General features: G+C 42.9%; 1 protein-coding gene across 2 annotated transcripts in view; it reads right to left on the reverse strand.

Annotated features, from left to right (window-relative positions):
- Nucleotides 1-19,544, reverse strand: part of COL4A5 (collagen type IV alpha 5 chain) — a 135,163-nt gene that overhangs the window by 24,609 nt on the left and 91,010 nt on the right. Inside the window, exons 31-38 of one of the 2 annotated variants that reach the window (XM_083722024.1) lie at nucleotides 13,609-13,776; nucleotides 12,427-12,516; nucleotides 11,412-11,561; nucleotides 10,937-11,035; nucleotides 8,438-8,527; nucleotides 7,872-8,011; nucleotides 2,583-2,709; nucleotides 1,298-1,378 (exon numbers count right to left, since the gene is read on the reverse strand). In XM_083722024.1, the coding sequence (XP_083578150.1) occupies nucleotides 1,298-1,378; nucleotides 2,583-2,709; nucleotides 7,872-8,011; nucleotides 8,438-8,527; nucleotides 10,937-11,035; nucleotides 11,412-11,561; nucleotides 12,427-12,516; nucleotides 13,609-13,776 (945 nt within the window). The remainder of the gene's footprint in view (nucleotides 1-1,297; nucleotides 1,379-2,582; nucleotides 2,710-7,871; nucleotides 8,012-8,437; nucleotides 8,528-10,936; nucleotides 11,036-11,411; nucleotides 11,562-12,426; nucleotides 12,517-13,608; nucleotides 13,777-19,544) is intronic. The other variant, XM_083722025.1, reaches the window with a different exon arrangement.

Genomic DNA, 19,544 nt, shown 5'->3' on the forward strand with positions numbered 1-19,544 from the left:
ACTACTATACAAAATAAGCTTTCTATGCCTTCAAATTTGCTCTTATTGAATATCTAAACTCTCTAATGTGTATAAAACTAGTAAAGAACTATCAACAGTATTATTATTTTATTGTGAGCATTAAATATCTCAAAATGACTGAATGATTCACATCTTTCTTCCTCCCACACACTTTTTCTGGTTCATGAAGGTTGAATTCACAAACAATGGTCACGGTCTTCTATAGTGTTCATTGTCACAAAGACAGGTTTTCTCTTGGTAGGATATATTGTGATCACAATAATGCATTTATCAGGGAGAAATTTAAATGGTTAAATAGCTCTATTTGACAAATGAAACTCAGCATCAAGTTGCACTTAAATGTTTTAACCCATGACATCAGTTTGTATGAGCAGTATTTGTTAATGTATCAATCTATTTTTTAAAAAAGGTAAAGGACCCCTGGACTGTTAAGTCCAGTCAAAGGAGACTAGGAGGTTGTGGCGCTCATCTTGCTTTCAGGCCAAAGCAGCTGGCGTTTGTCCACAAACAGCTTTCTGAGTCATGTGACCAGCATGACTAAACCACTTCTGGCACAATGGAACACCATGATGGAAGCCAGAGCGAATGGAAACACCATTTACCTTCCCGCCACAGCTGTACCTATTGATCTACTTGCACTGGTGTTCTTTTGAATTGCTAGGTTGGCAGGAGCTGGGACAGAGCAACGGGAGCTCATTCCATTGCAAGGATTCAAACTGCTGGCCTTCCAATTGGCAAGTCCAGAAGGCTCAGTGGTTTAGACCACAAGCGCCACCCACAATCTATTGTCTACTTAGAGACTGAGAGAAATCAAAGCCACTGGCTTCATTTATGGAATCAAAATTGGGATTTATTCTCAAAATACTGAATCCATATTCCAAATCATTTACAGATAAGGTATACTAACTACCTGTCACCTACATTTGCATTTAGGAAAAGGGAAAACATTTCACAAATTTACACGTCTCTACTAGAACTCCCTACATAATATTGTTGTGATATTGCTGCCTGATTACTGTTTAAAGGGCCAGTGCAGGGTTTTTTTTGGGGGGAGAGGTAAAAAAAAGGGGGTGCTACACTCATATCTTGATACAAGTGCCATGGGTATGACAGCACACAATTGCTGCCATTAAATGAATGTTCATGGTTCAAAAACAGGTAAGCTTTGCACCTGCATCTTCTTAACACTCAAGGTAGTGGGGAATATGTAACAATACCTTTATTTGTAATTAATAAAAAAAGAAGATTAACAGATATTACACCTTTAAACACATACCTGGAGGCCCAGGTGACCCTGGAACACCTGGATTACCTGGGGGTCCATCAATACCTTTTGGTCCTGGAATACCTGGTGTACCTGTGAAAACAGAGTTTATGCAATCCTCGTCTTTTCAAATACAGCTATGTTGATTCTCCAGGTAAAGCCTGTCCAAAGCAGCTTTCACAACAAAACACAATAACAACTATAAAGAAACATTCTTCTGTAAAAACCACAAAGAGCTGTAGATAACAACAACACAATTTAAAAATACAAACAGCAAAGTAGGAAGGAAACTGTAGTACCTGGTGCAAGAATTGCAATTCAGGCATGGAAAAAGTGGCAAAGCAACGTGATGTTAAAATGTGGTGCTTTTGATTTTATGTATCTTTATTTACAAGAGCAAATATGTAAAGGAAAAGGAAAAGGCATTTCTGCCTTTGTCTATGGGGCACTTAATAACAGTCCTATTTGTTTTATGATGTTGACAGTGTATACACGCCAATAAAAAGTGAAGCATAAACAGGGCCGGATTAACCAGAATGTTATAGCCTTAGGCTCTCAAATTTCATTAGGCCCTTCAGTTTCCCATTTCAACAACAATGTCAACTGGTGTCCTTGGGCCCTTGTTCTCCACTTTGCCTCATCTTCCTTCTAGGCTGTTGTGAAAATAAAGAGGAAGAAAAATCTATTATGCAAGTCTGCCACCATGAGCCCCACAGAGGAATGACACCACACTTGACTGCCACAGCCAAAGTGAGGGAACGGGGAAATCAGTGGAGACAATGATTTATTGTTTGAATACTTTCTCTTTGATTTGAGCAGCTTTGTTAATTTTAGATCATTTTGTGACTTTATGATTTATCTACTTTAATATACAGTATATACCACATAGGGCCTTCCCATCTATCAGCCTTAGGCCCCACAGATCCTTAATCCATGCCTGAAAACCATCAAGAGTTACAGCAATAACATAAACACTCCATGTATTTCCAACCACATCTGCTGAATAGTGTTAAAAAGGTGAGTTAAAAAAGGGCTTGTGTTATTTATTTGTATCAAAAATTATTTATTTTTATTACTATCATTTAATTATTTTACCCCGTTTCATTTCATTGGATTGAACCGATGTCAATCCACCTTTACAATTTTTCTTTTAAATTTTATATATAAATGTTATATATAAATTTTATATATGCATAATCAGGGAGAGAAAAAAATTACTTGTTCCAGGAGCTGAAGTGTGAGAACCATGGAGGAAAAACAGAAGAAATAACAGTGAAATTCAATGGAAATTAATTACCTGGGAATCCGGGGAGGCCAGCATCACCTTTTGCACCTGGACTGCCAGCTAAACCAGGCAGCCCAGGATTGCCAGGAGAACCTTTGTTGCCAAGACTGCCTGTATATCCAGGCAAACCAGGGTCACCCTAGGGGAAAAAAGGAAGAAGGGTTTATGCTTGACTGAGGCTAACAAACTAAGGCCACATTCACACCATTCATCTGAAGCACTATGATACCATTTTAAACAATCATGTCTTCTCCCAAAGAATTATGGGAGCCGAGGTTTGCCAAGGGTGCAAAACCACAATTCCCAGAGGTCATTGGGAAGAACAATTGGTCATTAAATCACTCTGAACAAACTGTAGCCCAATGAGGGAAACGGGGGTGGGGGTTATCCTAACAAAGTACCCTTAACAAACTATACTTTCCATAATTATTTGGGGAAAACCCTGGCTGTTCAAAGTAGGGTCACAGTGTTTTTTAAATCTATAATGTGAATGTGGCCTAAGAGTATTGTAAAAATTTCAGGACTAGCAAAGAGTTGGAATACCAGGAGGTACCCTTTCCCACGCCTCCCTGTGCCATTCCAGAAGCCAATTTCATCAGAAGATCTTCATATTTTCCCACTCTCAGTTCTTTTCACTGTATACCAAAAGTGAACTCATTCTCCATGTGTGGGTAACTATGTGTCTTCATCAACATGTCCAAGAGAAGTCTTCCCCCTAGCCTGGTGCCCTGCAGATGCTGTTGGACTTACATGTCCCATCAGCCTCAGCCAGCATGGCAAATGGTTAGGGATGATGGGCAAAAGGTTAGGGACAGCTCCACAAGGAGGAGGCATCAGCAGGCTTGAGGAAATTCCAAGGTTTACAGAAAGTGGACTATGCTTAGTGGGCATGGGGGATGGAGTATAATAATAATAATAATAATAATAATAATAATAATAATAATAATAATTTATTTGTACCCCACCCATCTGGCTGGGTTTCCCCAGCCACCTTGGGTGGCTTCCAACAAAGATTAAAAATACATTAAAATGTCACACATTAAAAGCTTCCCTGAACAGGGCTGCCTTCAGATGCTTTCTAAATGTCAGGTAGTTGTTTATCTCTTTGATATCTAATGGGTGGGCGTTCCACAGCGTGGGCGCCACTACCGAGAAGGCCCTCTGCCTGGTTCCCTGTAGCTTTGCTTCTCACAATGAGGGAACTGCCAGAAGGGCCCAGGCGCTGGAACTCAGCGTCCGGGCAGAACAATGGGGGTGGAGACGCTTCTTCAGGTATACTGGGCCGAGGCCGTTTAGGGCTTTAAAGGTCAGCACCAACACTTTGAATTGTGCTCGGAAACGTACTGGGAGCCAATGTAGGTCTTTCAAGACTGGAGTTATGTGGTCTCAGCAGCCGCCCCCAGTCACCAGTCTAGATGCTACATTCTGGATTACTTGTAGTTTCTGGGTCACCTTCAAAGGTAGCCCCACATAGAGCACATTGCAGTAGTCCAAGCAGGAGATAACTAGAGCATACACCACTCTGGCGAGACAGTCTGCGGGCAGGTGGAGGTGGTAGACAGCTGCCCTGGATACAGAATTGACCTGCATCTCCATGGGCAGCTGTGAGTCTAAAATGACTCCCAGGCTGCACACCTGGTCCTTCAGGGGCACAGTTACCCCATTCAGGGAGTCCTCCACACCAGCCCGCCCCTGTCCCCCAAGAACAGTACTTCTGTCTTGTCAGGATTCAACCTCAATCAATTAGCCGCCATCCATCCTCCAACTGCCTCCAGGCACTCACACAGGAACTTCACCACCTTCACTGGTTCTGATTTGAAAGAGAAGTAGAGCTGGGTATCATTTGCATATTGATGGACACCCAGTCCAAACCCCCTGATGATCTATCCCAGCGGCTTCATGTAGATGTTAAAAAGCATGCAGGAGAAGACGGAACCCCAAAGCACCCCACAAATGAGGGCCCAGGGGTCTGAACACTCCCCCCCCCACTTTCTGGACACAGCCCAGGAGAAAGGAGCGGAACCACTGTATAACAGTGCCCCCAGCTCCCAGCCCCTCTAGAAGGTCCAGAAGGATGTTATCGTTGATTGTATCAAAGGCCACTAAGAGATCCAGCAGAACTAGGAAACAGCTCTCACCTTTGTCCCTAGCCCACCGGAGATCATCAACCAGCGTGACCAAGGCAGTTTCAGTCCCATGATGAGGCCTGAATCCCGATTGGAAGGGATCCAAATGGTCCACAGGTGTGCCTGGAGTTGTTTAGCAACCACCCACTCAATCACCTTGCCCAAGAATGAACGATTTGAGACTGGGCGATAGTTGGCCATACTGGCCAGGTCTAAAGATGTTTTTTAAGAAGCGGTTTAATGACCGCCTCTTTAAATGGGTCTGGGAATGCCCCCACAAAGGGAAGCATTCACCATCCTGCAAAGCCCATTGCCCAGCCCTTCCCAGCTTGCTTTTATTAGCCAGGATGGGCAAGGATCAAGGAGACAGGTGGTTGGTTTCACGCGTCCAAGCAGCCTGTCCACATCGTCGGGGGTAACGGATTGAAATTGATCCCATGCAACTTGACCAGACAGGGCTCTAACACTCTCCTGCCCTGGCTCTGAATGATAGAAGGCATAGCTGGCTGGCTTGAACGATCCACACTCCATTTTACTGCTGGACTCACTTTTTTGTGTATTGCTTTATTGCTCTTCACTATTAGGTACTATCCTTTGAACGCTGTGATGGAATAACCCATTTGGAAGCCAATCTTGGGTAGAAAGCAGGGTATGTTTATATAAATTGTAAAATATCCTAGACTGTAGATGTAGAGGAAGCCATAAAGTGAAAAGGGGCTTCATCGTTTTCCATCTCTCTTACTGACATCTCAAAGTATTCTAATATCCCCAGTCCCCTCAACCCTATAAAAAGCGTTCAGAATAGCAGATTGCATGACCTAAGGAGAACAGCACAATATAATTCAAAACAATAACTATTAATTGCACATTTATGCAAAATTCAATTACAGTGGTACCTCAGGTTACATAGGCTTCAGGTTACATACGTTTCAGGTTACAGACTCCACTAACCCAGAAATAGTGCTTCAGGTTAAGAACTTTGCTTCAGGATGAGAACAGAAATCATGCTCTGGTGACGCGGCAGCAGCAGGAGGCCCCATTAGCTAAAGTGGTGCTTCAGGTTAAGAACAGTTTCAGGTTAATTACGGACCTCTGGAACGAATTAAGTACTTAACCTGAGGTACCGCTGTAAAACTATTTAGTATAATTAATTCAACAACAAAAAACTTGATCCAATGATACCAGCTTTTGAAAGTCTGACAGTCATTTGCACCTCCAGCAACACTGCTGCCCCCCGCCTTGTCCCTTTGGTAATCCCATTGTCCCCAGGGGGCAGTACCACCCACTTTGGGACCCACTGGTCTACACAGAGTATGGCTAATGCTATCACACTGTTATCTTTTCTTAAGACTTTTATATATTTAAAATTGCAATGAAGAAAAAATAAATTGTGTTATGTTTCATGGGCCATAACCAACTTCATCTGATGCATGGAGTATTGTCCTAAGTTGGCAAATATACAAACGTACATAGAGAATGAAGGCTGGAATAGTGTTAGGAATGGGGCCAAAGGGGGGGAAAAAAAAGATATGCAAGTGGCACACCCTGTGATATTTCTAAGTAAAAGTATTCAAGATAGATGTGTAGGAATAGAAGGCAAAGAGTTATTGGACACCATCTGTTGCAAGGCTTTCAGGCTCCATGGCTTTCACTCCCTCCCTTCTCTCCCCATGTATGTTACACATGCCAACAGATGATCACCCATAATACCATAGGAAGAGTCCAGCTGGATCAGACCAAAGATGTATCTAGTCCAGGATCCTGTTCTCACCATGGCCAACCAGATACCTATACAGATGATGTGCTCAACAGCACTCTCCTACACATAATCCCCAGCAACTAGTATTGAGAAGCATGCTGCCTCTGAAACAGCAGATAAATGAGCCTTCATGACGACTAGCCATTGATAGCTTTATCCTGTACAGTGGTACTTCGGGTTACATACGCTTCAGGTTACAGACTAGTACCTTGGGCTAAGAACTTTGCTTCAGGATGAGAACAGCACGGCAGCAGTAGGAGGCCCTGTTAGCTAAAGTGGTGCTTCAGGTAAAGAACAGTTTCAGGTTAAGAACAGACCTCCGGAACGAATTAAGTACTTAACCCGAGGTACCACAGTATGAATTTGCCTAATCCTCTTTTAAAAGCATCCAAGCTGGTGACTATCACTGCCTCTTTTGGGAGCAAATTCCAGTTTTACTATGTGCTATGTGAAGAAGTACTTCTTTTTGTCTGCCCTGAATCTTTTAACATTTAACATTCAGCTTCCTTGGAACAAAAAAGCTTCACTTCATCCTCCTGATGAATTGGGCTCTAATCCATGCAAATTTCTGCCACAATAAAATGTTTACTCTTTCAGATGTCACAAGACTCTTTTTTGGCAACAGACCTACACAGCTTTCCCTCTGGTGTATGATTCTATGTTATTTTTGCATGCAGTGCATGTGATCCAAAAGCCCTGATAGAAACATAGGGTCTGAGATGTGCGCGCGCAAAGATGAGTGTGCATGCATGCATGTGCAGAGTGTTCCCACAGCAAAGAAAAGGCTCTTTCGTGAGCAGAAAAAAAGAGTTGTACTATGTGCTGAATGGGACAGGAAGTTCTTTTATGCACCAGAGCCCTGCAAATTGGATCCTACAAGAAGAAGTGATGGCTTCCAACTTTAAGAGAGGATTAGATAAATTCATGGATGGTAAGACAATGAATGGCTGCTAGCCACAATGACTATGTCCTACCTCCACTGTCAGTGGCAGAGTGTCTTTGAATGCTAGTTGCTGGGAATCACAAGTAGTTTTCAGCACAGGTCCTGGTTTTGGGCTTCCAACAGGCATCTGGTTGGTGACTATGAGAAAAGGATGTTGACTAGATAGGCCAGCAGGACTGTTCTTAGGTTCTTAATTTTTTCTAATAGAGGCAAGCAAGTGCACATCAGTATTGGTATGCTTGAGGCACACCAATTTCAGTGTGTACTGGATTATGCCCACAATAATCCTATGACGCAACAGGAATCCATTATGACAGCAAGCAAACCTTTCCCCTACATTTGTTCATTTTTCAGAATCTGTTTCACTTCTGCCAGAGATGGTCAGAGGCAAAGAGCTGGGTAGGGTATTGGAGTCCTGCCCTTGTACATTAGAAATAGTGCTCTTAATTTGAAATAACATTTTGACAACGTACCTTAGGGCCAGGGGGCCCTGGAATACCGATGTCTGATAGGCCTGGATCACCCTTGTCTCCCTTCAGCCCAGGAAACCCAGGCTGACCAGGCTGGCCAGGCTGGCCTGCTATGCCTTGGAAACCTTTTTGGCCTGGAGGACCTGCCCAAAATATTAAAAAGAAAGTTTTGCAATGGCTTCTAAAGGGCTCAGTTTGCAAACTACCTATCCAGATTCAATATCTTTGAAACTGAAGGTGGGGGGGGGGGATGCTATAAGCAGGGTTTGCAACCACAATAGAATATACTTCTTTTGAAAATTGCAGAAATAAAGGACCCTAGAAAATAAGTAAGAGTTGCTCTATGTTTTGCTGCTCTGTCCAAAGTTGTCCAAAGTTCCTTACAGTATAGTATTTAATTAATGAATCAGTCAAATGTACGCATGTTAACCCAGCAGCAAATAAAGTATCTAATGAGGCTTAATCTCTGGATATGTTTTAGAACTGCAGTTTAATCCCCGCCCCCTTACTGTCCAACAAACCAATAAACAGCTAAACAACCCAGGAAGAAAAATGCTTTAAATAACTACCTGGAAGTCCCATTTCACCACTGGCACCTTTCTGTCCAGGAGGTCCAGTTGGTCCTGGTGGCCCAGGAAATCCCAAGTCTCCCTTCGGGCCTAGAGAAGGCACAATCATCATAATCAGCTTGCTTCTAGGAAAATCATTTTCCCCATCAAAGACACACAAAAAGAGTCTAATACATTTATTATGGCGTAAGTTTTCATAGACTAGAACCCACTTCATCAGATGAAGTGTTTCTGATAAATTGTGAACAGCAGGGCCCAAATGCTGTGAATACTGTGATTTTTTAATTCAAAGTTCAATTACACACAGTGACCATTATCAACAGAAATTGACAACAAACAATATTTTCTCATACAGATAGGTAGCCGTGTTGGTCTGCCATAGTCAAAACAAAAAAATTCCTTCCAGTAGCACCTTAAAGACCAACTAAGTTAGTTCTTGGTATGAGCTTTCGTGTGCATGCACACGAAAGCTCATACCAAGAACTAACTTAGTTGGTCTTTAAGGTGCTACTGGAAGGAATTTTTTTGTTTTGAATATATTTTTGCTATGATATATGTTTGCTATGATAACTGAGTACCTGAATTGGAGAGAAAACCTTTGTCTTAACTGAGCCTTAAAGTAGAAATCCACCTTAAACTGGTTTTTGTGTGTGAATGAAATAATTTGTTAAGGAAGTTGTATGGACACTGTGAAAAACATGCATGGGTGAGCAGTCTGAGTCCACAATAAAATGTTGCAAGAAAGTGCCCTAGATGTGTAATTGAGAATGTGTATCATACATTACAACTGTTTATCAACAACAGTTCCTGTTTCCTAGTCCATTTCTTTAAAAATCACTTCCCTGGTTTTGGTCTTTGATGGATGCCTTGTTAATATTTTCTTAGAACGACTAACTAGAGCTGATGTTTTCTCATGATTTATCACCCTCCTCAGAGTCTCTAGAAGTGCAATCTCCATGTGAGGAGGGGTTGCATTTTCTCTCTATTGCCCATTAGAAGAAAATGCATTGCATGCGAACTCTTAAGTCACCATGCACAGCCTGCCATTTCACAAACTGCAACTATCATGATACACTTTGAACTGCTAATATACTATGGGGCACCTGCCCTAGCTGTGTTGAGCTTGGCTTTTAAATAAGCAGAAGGCAGGCAGTTTAAATATAGCAAACAGCTGTGCAGTGGAGCTGTCAACAATGTGTAATAATGGGGACATTTTAAAAGGAAAACAGGAACCTGCCTTCTCCACAGTCAGACTGTTTATCCTTCCAGCTCTGTGATAGCTATAAGAGCTAGGGTGTTAATGCATGTTATGCATACCCCAATTTTCAACTGCAAAATGTTGGAGGATATTGGTATATTAGCAGAAGATCCTTTATATTGTTAATCATAAGACTTAAAACTAAGGACTGTGGAACGTCATGATTAGCATTGGCTTAGTAGGGTGGGCCATGATGCTTCTAACAATATACAGTGTGGTTGGCTGAATAATTACCGTATTTTTTGCTCTATAAGACTCACTTTTTCCCTCCTAAAAGGTAAGGGGAAATGTGTGTGCGTCTTATGGGGCGAATGCAGGCTGCGCAGCTATCCCAGAAGCCAGAACAGCAAGAGGGATTGCTGCTTTCGCTGCGCAGTGATCCCTCTTGCTGTTCTGGCTTCTGGGATTCAGAATATTTATTTTTTCTTGTTTTCCTCCTCCAAAAACTAGGTGCGTCTTGTGGTCTGGTGCGTCTTATAGAGCGAAAAATACGGTAATTGCTTGCATGGTTTTAACTTAACAAAAAAATGCAATAAAAGCCTGCCGGGTGAGGCTAACAGCCCATTTTGTTCTCACTGTGGCCAACTAGATGCTTGTGGGGAACCTGCAAGCAGGATACAAGCAAAAGAGCACTCCCCGCCACTGGAGTTTCTAGCAACTGGTATACAGAAGAATTACTGCCTCTGACTGTGGAAGTGACTAGTAGCCACTGACAGCCTGATTCACCTTGAATTGATCTAATCCTCTTTTAAAGCCATCCAAGTTGGTCGCCATCACTACCTCTTGTGGGAGGGAGTTCCATATGCACTGTATGAATAAGTACTTTCTTTTATGTGTCCCGAATCTTCCAACATTCAGCTTCATTGAATGTCCTCAAGATTTAGTGTTATGAGAGAGGGAGAAAAACATTTCTCTATCCACATTCTTTATGCTACACATGATTTTATAGACCTTTGCTTTCCTCATATTCCTTAGTTACTGATAAATAAACAACATCCAATTGGTCAACATGAATGACTCTGGCAACATTTCTAGCTCTTTTAGGAGCAGGCTAGTTCTCAGCGCTTTAGCAGAGAAGGAGAATGGAACTCAAACCTCAGCAAGATGTACAGGTGTAAGTCAGTCAAGCCAACATCTGTAAAATGGTTTGAAGTCAATGCGGTATTTTGGTGTGCATTGTCTTCATTGATGATCTTGTGGTCACACAGCACATGCACATTTACACAAGCCATCTTCCTTACCTGGTAGTCCAGGTATCCCTGGCTGTCCAACTAGTCCAGGAGTCCCTGGGTCACCTGGGGTGCCTGGGTAGCCCTTCTGCCCTGTTAAACCAGGAATACCTTCAGGCAAAGAGAAAGAGAGTTTTATTTATATTTAGGTGCACAAACAGAAATATGTTAACAGTTCCAACAACATCATCCAATCAACCAAGCTAAGTGCCACTGCACATGGACCACAAATCCAGTGGTGCATATTCACTCACATATATCATGTGATTATCTCCACAGCTGAACTTGTGAATGTGCTTTTCCAGTGAGAAAGATTGCAGAGCAAAAAGAAAGACGGAAGGAAAAAAGGAAGGATTGATGCAGCCAGAAATTAAATCGAATTGTTGCAAGGATTGGGGCATGGGGAATGTCCCTTGGTCTGAAAAGAGCTGAATGGTACCAAACAGTATTACAACAGGAAGCAACACAAGAAACACAATTATCTCACCAGGAGTTCCTGGATCTCCTTTTTCTCCTTTAGTGCCCAGCTGCCCTGGATCAAATGTTCCTGGAGGTCCAGGCACGCCTGTCTCACCTTTGCTGCCTTTTTGCCCTGCTGGTCCTGGACGACCAGGCTGGCCTGGTAATCCATCATTGCCTAAGCAGTGTCCAAACAAGAGAGTATTCATCATTGTTTCAGTCTACATTACAAAACATTGCGAAACAGGTGTTTGCATGGTCAAAGCATTTGGTATAACACCAAGAAACCAAAAGATACATTGACTAAAATGATATTTTATCGTTCTGTACTTCCTCCAAAGTGCTTGGAGTGGTATAAATTGGAGGTGGGCAACCTAGATCCAGAACTGACTCACCATTCATGGACTATTTTTTAACAAGTGGGTGGGGCCACCAAATTGCCAACCATCTAATGTCAGGTTATTCATATTTTAAGGCTTAGTCCTAGAGCACTAAGATTGGAGATACACTCAATACTTGATCTTCAGCAGAAAAAAAGATTGCACTTTGATCTTTGCACTTAGTGACTACAGGTGGGCTTGGTTTAACCAATACAGCCTTAGGGGCCAAATTCAGAGATTTAGTGGGTCTATTTAGGCCCATGGGCCCGGAGCCCTCCTTCTGGCATAAATGGTCACTGCTACCCTACCCATTTTGTTTTCACTAGAACCATGTGAGCTAGGTATGGGGCAAAACCACCCAATAAGCTTCATGGCTCACTGGGGATTTGAACTCAAGTCTGCCCTGGTCCTAGTCTAATACTCTTATTACACACAAAAAATCAGGCCATGAGGTGCTAAAACTATTTTTAGGTTGCCAACACTATAACCAAATAATGTACAGAGGGAGACAGAAATCAAATGCCCTCCTCTTATATATGTGTGTTAAACAGGAAGTAAACTTGAACTTCCAGAATCTTTAAATGACCAGTTCCACATTCCAATGCTGCTTTACCTCTATGGCTATAAAAATGTAAAACAACAGAAAGGTAAAGGAGCTCTTACCTTTCATGCCAGGAAAGCCATTCCTGCCTGGGGTTCCAGGGGAACCTTGGGGACCAGGTGCACCCATCACTCCCATATCGCCTTTGTTACCTGGATGCATGGAATTACCAGTTTTATTCTGAGCAAAAACACCCTCCCCCCAAAAAATTCACTGCTTTCTTTCCTATAGGATTAAACTGGTGAATCAAATCAGTCTATTTCACTAAAGCCATTGCACTAAATGGCACCATTGCACTAAAGCCTATTGCACTAAAGCCATCTATTGCAATCCAAAAGCCATTCTCTCCTGCAAGCATCCACAATGTCTTCATCTACAGAATAACTCTAAAAGACGAACGCTCCTAGGACTTGCCTCCTAAATGTGCAACTTTTTACAAGTTCAAAAAAGCATACAGAATCCATATACTGGAGTTTAGCTGGAGCAGTTTGAACTACAAGTTTGTGTGTGCAAAAAAACCAGATTTGGAGGAAGAAAAAAGCAACTCTCTCCACTTATAGATGCCACATGCATGCATTGAAACAGGCACCACTGCAGAAGAGGAATGCCCTTTTCAGAAAGTGAAGGGAGAGTGCTTTGCCAAGTAGTCACCTGCCACCCATGGAAGCACTCAATGGGGTGAGGTCGGGGCTAAGCAGCTGAACTGGTGGCACACCCGCCAACACTAATTTAATGCTCTCACCACTGCACCCCCAAGCTTATAATTGTCCTTTCCCTATCCCTGCCCAAGTAAGGAGCAGTGCCAGAGGAGAGCTTCATCCCACCACAAGCCCCACCACTGTACAGGCAAAACAATAATTTGTATCAATCAATCAATCAATCAATCAATCAATCAATATCTGTTGCACAATTAATTGACTGATCATGACAGTTGTCTTATTTCCCAACTGTTCATCTATGAAATAATCAGCTGCACATGACTTCTGTTATCATGAGGCCCTGAAACTGAATTTATCTCTGGTTTAGGCTATCAGACAGCAAAAGCTTGAAATGTTCTCAGTTCTTCACCAGTGATCTAGGTTTCGCTAGCTTGGTTTTACACAAGCATTTACTTGCTTCCTGCACATCAAGCCATCTCTTTAAAGCAGACTAATTCATATGGAATTGTTATTTTCTACAAGGAAAGCTCCACATGGATGCAAACAGTGTCTACACTATGCAGTTGATAGTATAAAAGGATTTACCTGGAATTCCTGGAAGTCCATCTCTTCCAACTGGCCCAGGTGAACCTGGAGGTCCTGGGAGACCGGGTGATCCAGGAAATCCTTGAATGCCCCTATCTCCTGGAGGACCGGGAATGTCGAATCCTGGTGAACCAGGATCTCCTTTTTCACCTGGTATGCCCTGTAATCCTAGGCAAATATGATTAGAAAACAATCCTTTAGCAAGAAACAATTTCCAAAAGGTACTGCATATCAACTTGTATGGGCAACAGAAGCAGGGGAATTGTTGCAAACTGCATCATATACATATCTTTATATTACAATATGATTATATTGCAATATAGAGTTGACTTGTTGACTTCATTCAACATAACCTACAGCAGAGCAGGTCTGTGATAAAAACAAGGGCTAGGACACTAGGTATCATTTTTATGTGTTTTATTTAACAAAATTTGCAAACTGATTTCGTGTAAATAAAACCACAAAGCAGTTTACAAAGAGTATAAAATATAAATTAAAATTGTCCAAGTTGCAAAAGGGTTTTTTTAACGAAAAAATGAATAAAAATATAAATATACCATATTTTTTCGTGTATAGCATGCCCCTGTGTATAAGAGGCCCCCTATTTTGGGAGACTCCAAATCAAGGAAATGTGGGGAGATTGCCCAGAGTTGTTGAGCTTTTTTGGGGGGGCCCCCAATCCAACAACAGCCCTTGCCACAGCCAACAATCACCCGCCCAATCTCCTGCTTGCAGCTGCAACCAATCGGCCATCCCGCCTCTTCACTATCCATGTATAAGACAAACCCCCCATTTTTAACATACTTATAAAATAAAAAAGCCTCATCTTATACATGGAAAAATACGGTAAATAAAATCAAAAGTTAAGAAACACACAATCAGGAACTTAGAAATCAGGAATTCAAGACACTAGGTCTAATCAAACTGTTGAAATCTCGCTCTAAGTGAACAGAGATTATTCTAATTTTATTATTTATTTAACTGAAAAATTTTCACCCCACACTTCACCAAGAGACTCCCATTTTATGACTGATGGATCAGGAGGCAGTTTGTTTTTTACTTACTGTGTTATTTTTAGGTGCCAGGTTAAGCCATTTTTGTTAAGCCATAATGCATTTTCAAGGTTTGCATTGTAAGTGTTGGATGGATGCCGAATTTTAAATATTGTAAAGAATGTTTTATATGATATCCAACTATTTGTGCATTGACTTTAATTGTGTGTGTATATACGTTATTGCTGTTTTGTTTTAATTCGTATTGAAAACCACCGTGAGATAAGTATGGTAAAGGTTAGTATACAAGTCCATCTTAAATAAAATAAAAATACTAACAACAACAAATAATAACAATGCCTCAAGAAGGAAACTGCTATGCACACTGAAAATCTTTCAAGTAATTGAAAGAAAGATGAGCAACTTTAATTTAAAACATATTATGTTTGTCTCTGTGCTCCATTATTTTTCTTATCATTATTATTTACCAATAGCAGCAAGAACTGCTATTTTAAACAAAAAAGGTAAGAAAAATAATATTTAAGGGAAGAAGGAAAAAAGCTTGAAGGAAACCACAGTACCTGATGAACCTGAGAAGTTGCAAACCCAGCATAGTAAGAACTCATCAGGAGGTTGCGGCACAGGAAGCAGTAAGGGGGTTGCGAGAATGCCATTAGGGTTAGGATACAAAAGGAAGCACATCGGTGTTAGACCAAGAAAACCAAACAAACCCTATACAAAAGGTTGCAATCCATAACTCGCCAACAGGACAGAACAACCATTGAGTAAATGGGTTGTGGACTGCAAAGCATGTTACCTAACCCAAGCACAATGCCAGGCTATGCAATGTCAACACCAAAGAGACTAGACTTTGAACAGACTTGATTGAAACGTTTTCCAATGGGTGGTAACTACCACATGTGGAGAAAGTCAACGTATTTTTAATATAGAAAAATTCCAGTGAAAAGGCAAGCTTTTGATCCATTTATATAATGGAATTAAATCCTAGCATCTATACATTTTGGCTTTTCTTCTTTCCAAAGTGATACCACAGCTATTGCAATGTGCTAATTTGCTGGAATGATTTTGTTCTTCAACAGAGGGGTGGGGTGGGAATTGAATAAATGGTGACACACACAAAGGAAAACGTGAACCAAGGAGACTGGCTCAAGTTTCATTGCAACCAAGATTGTTTTAACGTTATTCCAACCTAATGTTAAGGCTATATGGAGAGAAATGAACTCAAAAGAACGAACATGACATCACAACAAACGAAGATAGTTAAATGCTGATTTGTTAGTACAAGCTCTAGTCATGCACAGCATTCCATCAGGCTAACAAGAACAGCTGTAGTTACAGTGGTATGGGAGAATGAAAAATGAACCATAAATATGTTTTGAGAAAGGCAGGTAGAATGGGCATGCGAAGGAAAATTCATGCTTGTAGAGCAAAAATTCATCATCAAGGGTGGAAGAAGCTGTGGCCCTGCAGATGTTGGTCTACAACTCCCATCATTCTTGGCCATACTGGCTAGGGCTTATAGGAACTGTAGTCCAACACTAAATCTGAAGAGCTCTAGGCTCTCCCTCCCTGAATTATATAATGGGCAAAACTCAGCGCCTGGCAAACAGGTGGTATAGGAGCCCAAGCAATGTGTGAATACATGTTCATTCAAAGCAGTGTTACATGCAGAGATTCACTTGAGAAGCTACGGCATGTTGTGTGGAGGGGGCATTAAAATGGGACAAGGAATCTGGACAGCTCTTGACAGATCCATTCCCTGAGAAAAAACACTGGAGTGCTTCTTAACGATGTAATCACTCAAGGCCATGATTCAGTAATTCTAAATACTATAGTCAATGGAACTAGTCAAATTCTTTTTGATTTGATTTCTTGAAGAGGTAAGTGAGGTCCCCAAAGAGTCGTGGGTCACATCTGCACCTCACATTCCTCCAAGGAATCCAGGGTCTGTAAAGGTTGCTGAGAGCTGTTAGGAGAGAGATATTTCTTCCCCCAAAGGCTACAATTCTCAGAATGATTTAGCAACCAGTCCCTCTTGTCGGGGAACTCTGGGAATTTTCTTACTGTCATGTGCTGTCTATTCGCTTCTTGCCAGTTTCTACTGGCCTTCCTCAATGGCTGATTTCTGGCAGAATCTTTCCCAAATGTTCTGCTTCATTTCAGGGATTTAGCCAATGCTTAGAACAGGTGTGGAGAACCTTTTCTGCCCAATGAGACAGATCTTTATCTCCTCCCATCCTGCAGGCTAACTTTGGCAGGAGGACTGGACCACCTATCTGCTAATCACCTGATTGCAAAATGACACCAGGTGATTGACAGGTGAATGGTCCTGCCTGTCTATCAAAGTTGGCCCATGAGGCTGGGGTGGAAATGGGTGTCGGGTGGAAATGGTAACCAAGCAAGGACTGAACGTGGAGTTCAACCCTACTTTCTGCAGCGATTGGCTCCACAAAGAGGCAACCCAACTGCATCACTACCGACCCCACACCTGATGTCACATACAAGGTGTGGGGAAGGTTTGGATTCCTCACCCTTAGGCCTAAAAATATCGTTTTCCCAGTATGTCATCTCTGGTCCTAATGCAGGACAGATTTACCTGTGTCCCAGATTCAGAGGGTTCTTATCCTTGGCCTATGAGGCCAAATGCCCTGCCAAGACTGCCAGCAGCTCAGCTACCTGATGATCTCTCAAAAGTCTACTGTGCAGCGACTATGGGTCTCTCCTTAAGACATCCTCCACTGTAACTGAACCATTTGCAGGTGCTACTTAGGCCTTTTTAGTCTCATCTCTCCTCTGCCATGAATGCTAGACATTTATGGGAGTTTTCCCCCTCCTTTTAAATGAAAGCCATTAAGAATGTGATGCTGGATGGTTGTTGGAATGGCTGTTTCGCAATAAGCTTGTGATCATGCAGAACACTTAGACCCCAAGGCATGGATTTTCTTGAAATACATATTCCAGCTCATGTTTTTGCAAAATATTGGTGTAAACAATCTCTAAAATCAACATGAGGTGGATGAGCAGTCATGCAACACAGCAAAGAAGGTGTGTGCCACAAGGACCAAAACATGTACTTAAAGCAGTTTGTAGCTAAAAGTGTGGCTCATATTTTATTTTAATTAAGAACAACAAACATTTCAATTGTGGTTTATTGCAGTGCAGATTCAGGGCCTGTTCAGTTGCAAGGCCCATGCAGGCTGCCTCAGGAGGTGTGCTGGGCTCCTGGCTGGGCCTTCATAGAGATGTCATTAGCATGGCATCTGGGTAGTGTATACAAAGCTGCAATTATTCCTGTGCTAGGAGCAACCTGAAAAAGAGGTGCTACCATCATAGGGATTGTTGGGACCACATATACAAGGAAAAGAGGAGACCTCCAGGTATACAGGAGTGGCGCTGTGGGTAAAACCTCAGCGCCTAGGGCTTGCCAATCGAAAGGTCGGCGGTTCGAATCCCTGCGGCGGGGTGCGCTCCCGTCGTTCGGTCCCAGCGCCTGCCAACCTAGCAGTTCGAAAGCACCCCTGGGTGCAAGTAGATAAATAGGGACCGCTTACTAGCGGGAAGGTAAACGGCGTTTCCGTGTGCGGCTCTGGCTCTGGCTCTGGCCAGAGCAGCGATGTCACGCTGGCCACGTGACCCAGAAGTGTCTCCGGACAGCGCTGGCCCCTGGCCTCTTGAGTGAGATGGGCGCACCAACCCCAGAGTCTGGCAAGACTGGCCCGTACGGGCAGGGGTACCTTTACCTTTACCTTTACTTTGAATTAGGATCTTCAGGGGCACTGTAATAAGCACAGCCAATCCCACGCTGTGATCTTTGGCTGAAGGGTGATACATAAATTTAATAAATAATAATAATCCCTGTCTCTAGTATCCCACAACCACACCTTACATTTAAAGCTGTATTGTTCCACTTTAACACTGCTTCTCCCAAGGAATGATCCTGGGAACTGGAGTTTGCTAACGGCCCTCAAAGTTGCTATGAGACCCCTATTCCCCTCAAGGAGCTACAAGTGGTTCAATCACCAATCCCTCTTCCCTGAGAACTTTGGGAACTGTAGCTCTATGATGGGAATAGCTTGGTGAGGGGTCTCCAAACAAAACTCAGCATCCTTAACAAACTATTGTCTCCAAAGTTGTTTGTTTGTGGTGGGGAATCCATGACTATTTAAAGTGGAAGGATATTGTTTTAAATGTATGGTGTGGATGTGGCCTCTGCAGCAAAGTACCGTATTTTTCGCCCTATAGGACGCACCGTCCCATAAGGCGCACCTAGTTTTTAGGGGGGGGGAAATAAAGGGGGGGAAATGGTTTTTCCCCCAGGCACGGGGCTGGGGCGGGGGAAGCCCGAGCTTCCTCCGACCCCAGCCCCCAAACAAGCAGCTCTCTGCAAGCCGTGGGAGCCCAGCGCCGGGCTCCCGCTGCTTGCGGAGAGGTCCGCAAAGCCTGGGCGCGCTGAGCTCAGCATGCGCAGGCTTCAGCATGCAGGCAACTCTCCGCAAGCAGTGGGAGCCCAGCGATGGGCTCCCGCTGCTTGCGGAGAGCTGCGCAAAGCCTGGAGAGCAAGAGGGGTCGGTGCGCACGGACCCCTCTCGCTCTCCAGGCTTCAGCGAAAGCCTGCATTCGCCCCATAGGACGCACACACATTTCCCCTTCATTTTTGGAGGGGAAAAAGTGCGTCCTATAGGGCGAAAAATACGGTAATTACAAAAGATGAAAGGCGGAGTTTGGTTGCTGCTGTTGTTACGCACGCACCTGAACAAGATCCTGATTCCAAACATACTGGGTGTAACTAACAAAGGAAAAGTGGGGCCTGAAGCCAAAATGTTAGTGTTTCTTCCCTCCCAAAGGAAGTTCCAGTCAACCATTCTCCCCAAGCAGGGCATGACTTGAGCAGATAAAATCGCAGATAAAATCGCTCAGATTCGG

This window comes from Podarcis gaigeae (genome assembly GCF_964106915.1).
Source record: "Podarcis gaigeae genome assembly, chromosome: Z".
In the NCBI taxonomy this organism is placed as follows: domain Eukaryota; kingdom Metazoa; phylum Chordata; class Lepidosauria; order Squamata; family Lacertidae; genus Podarcis; species Podarcis gaigeae.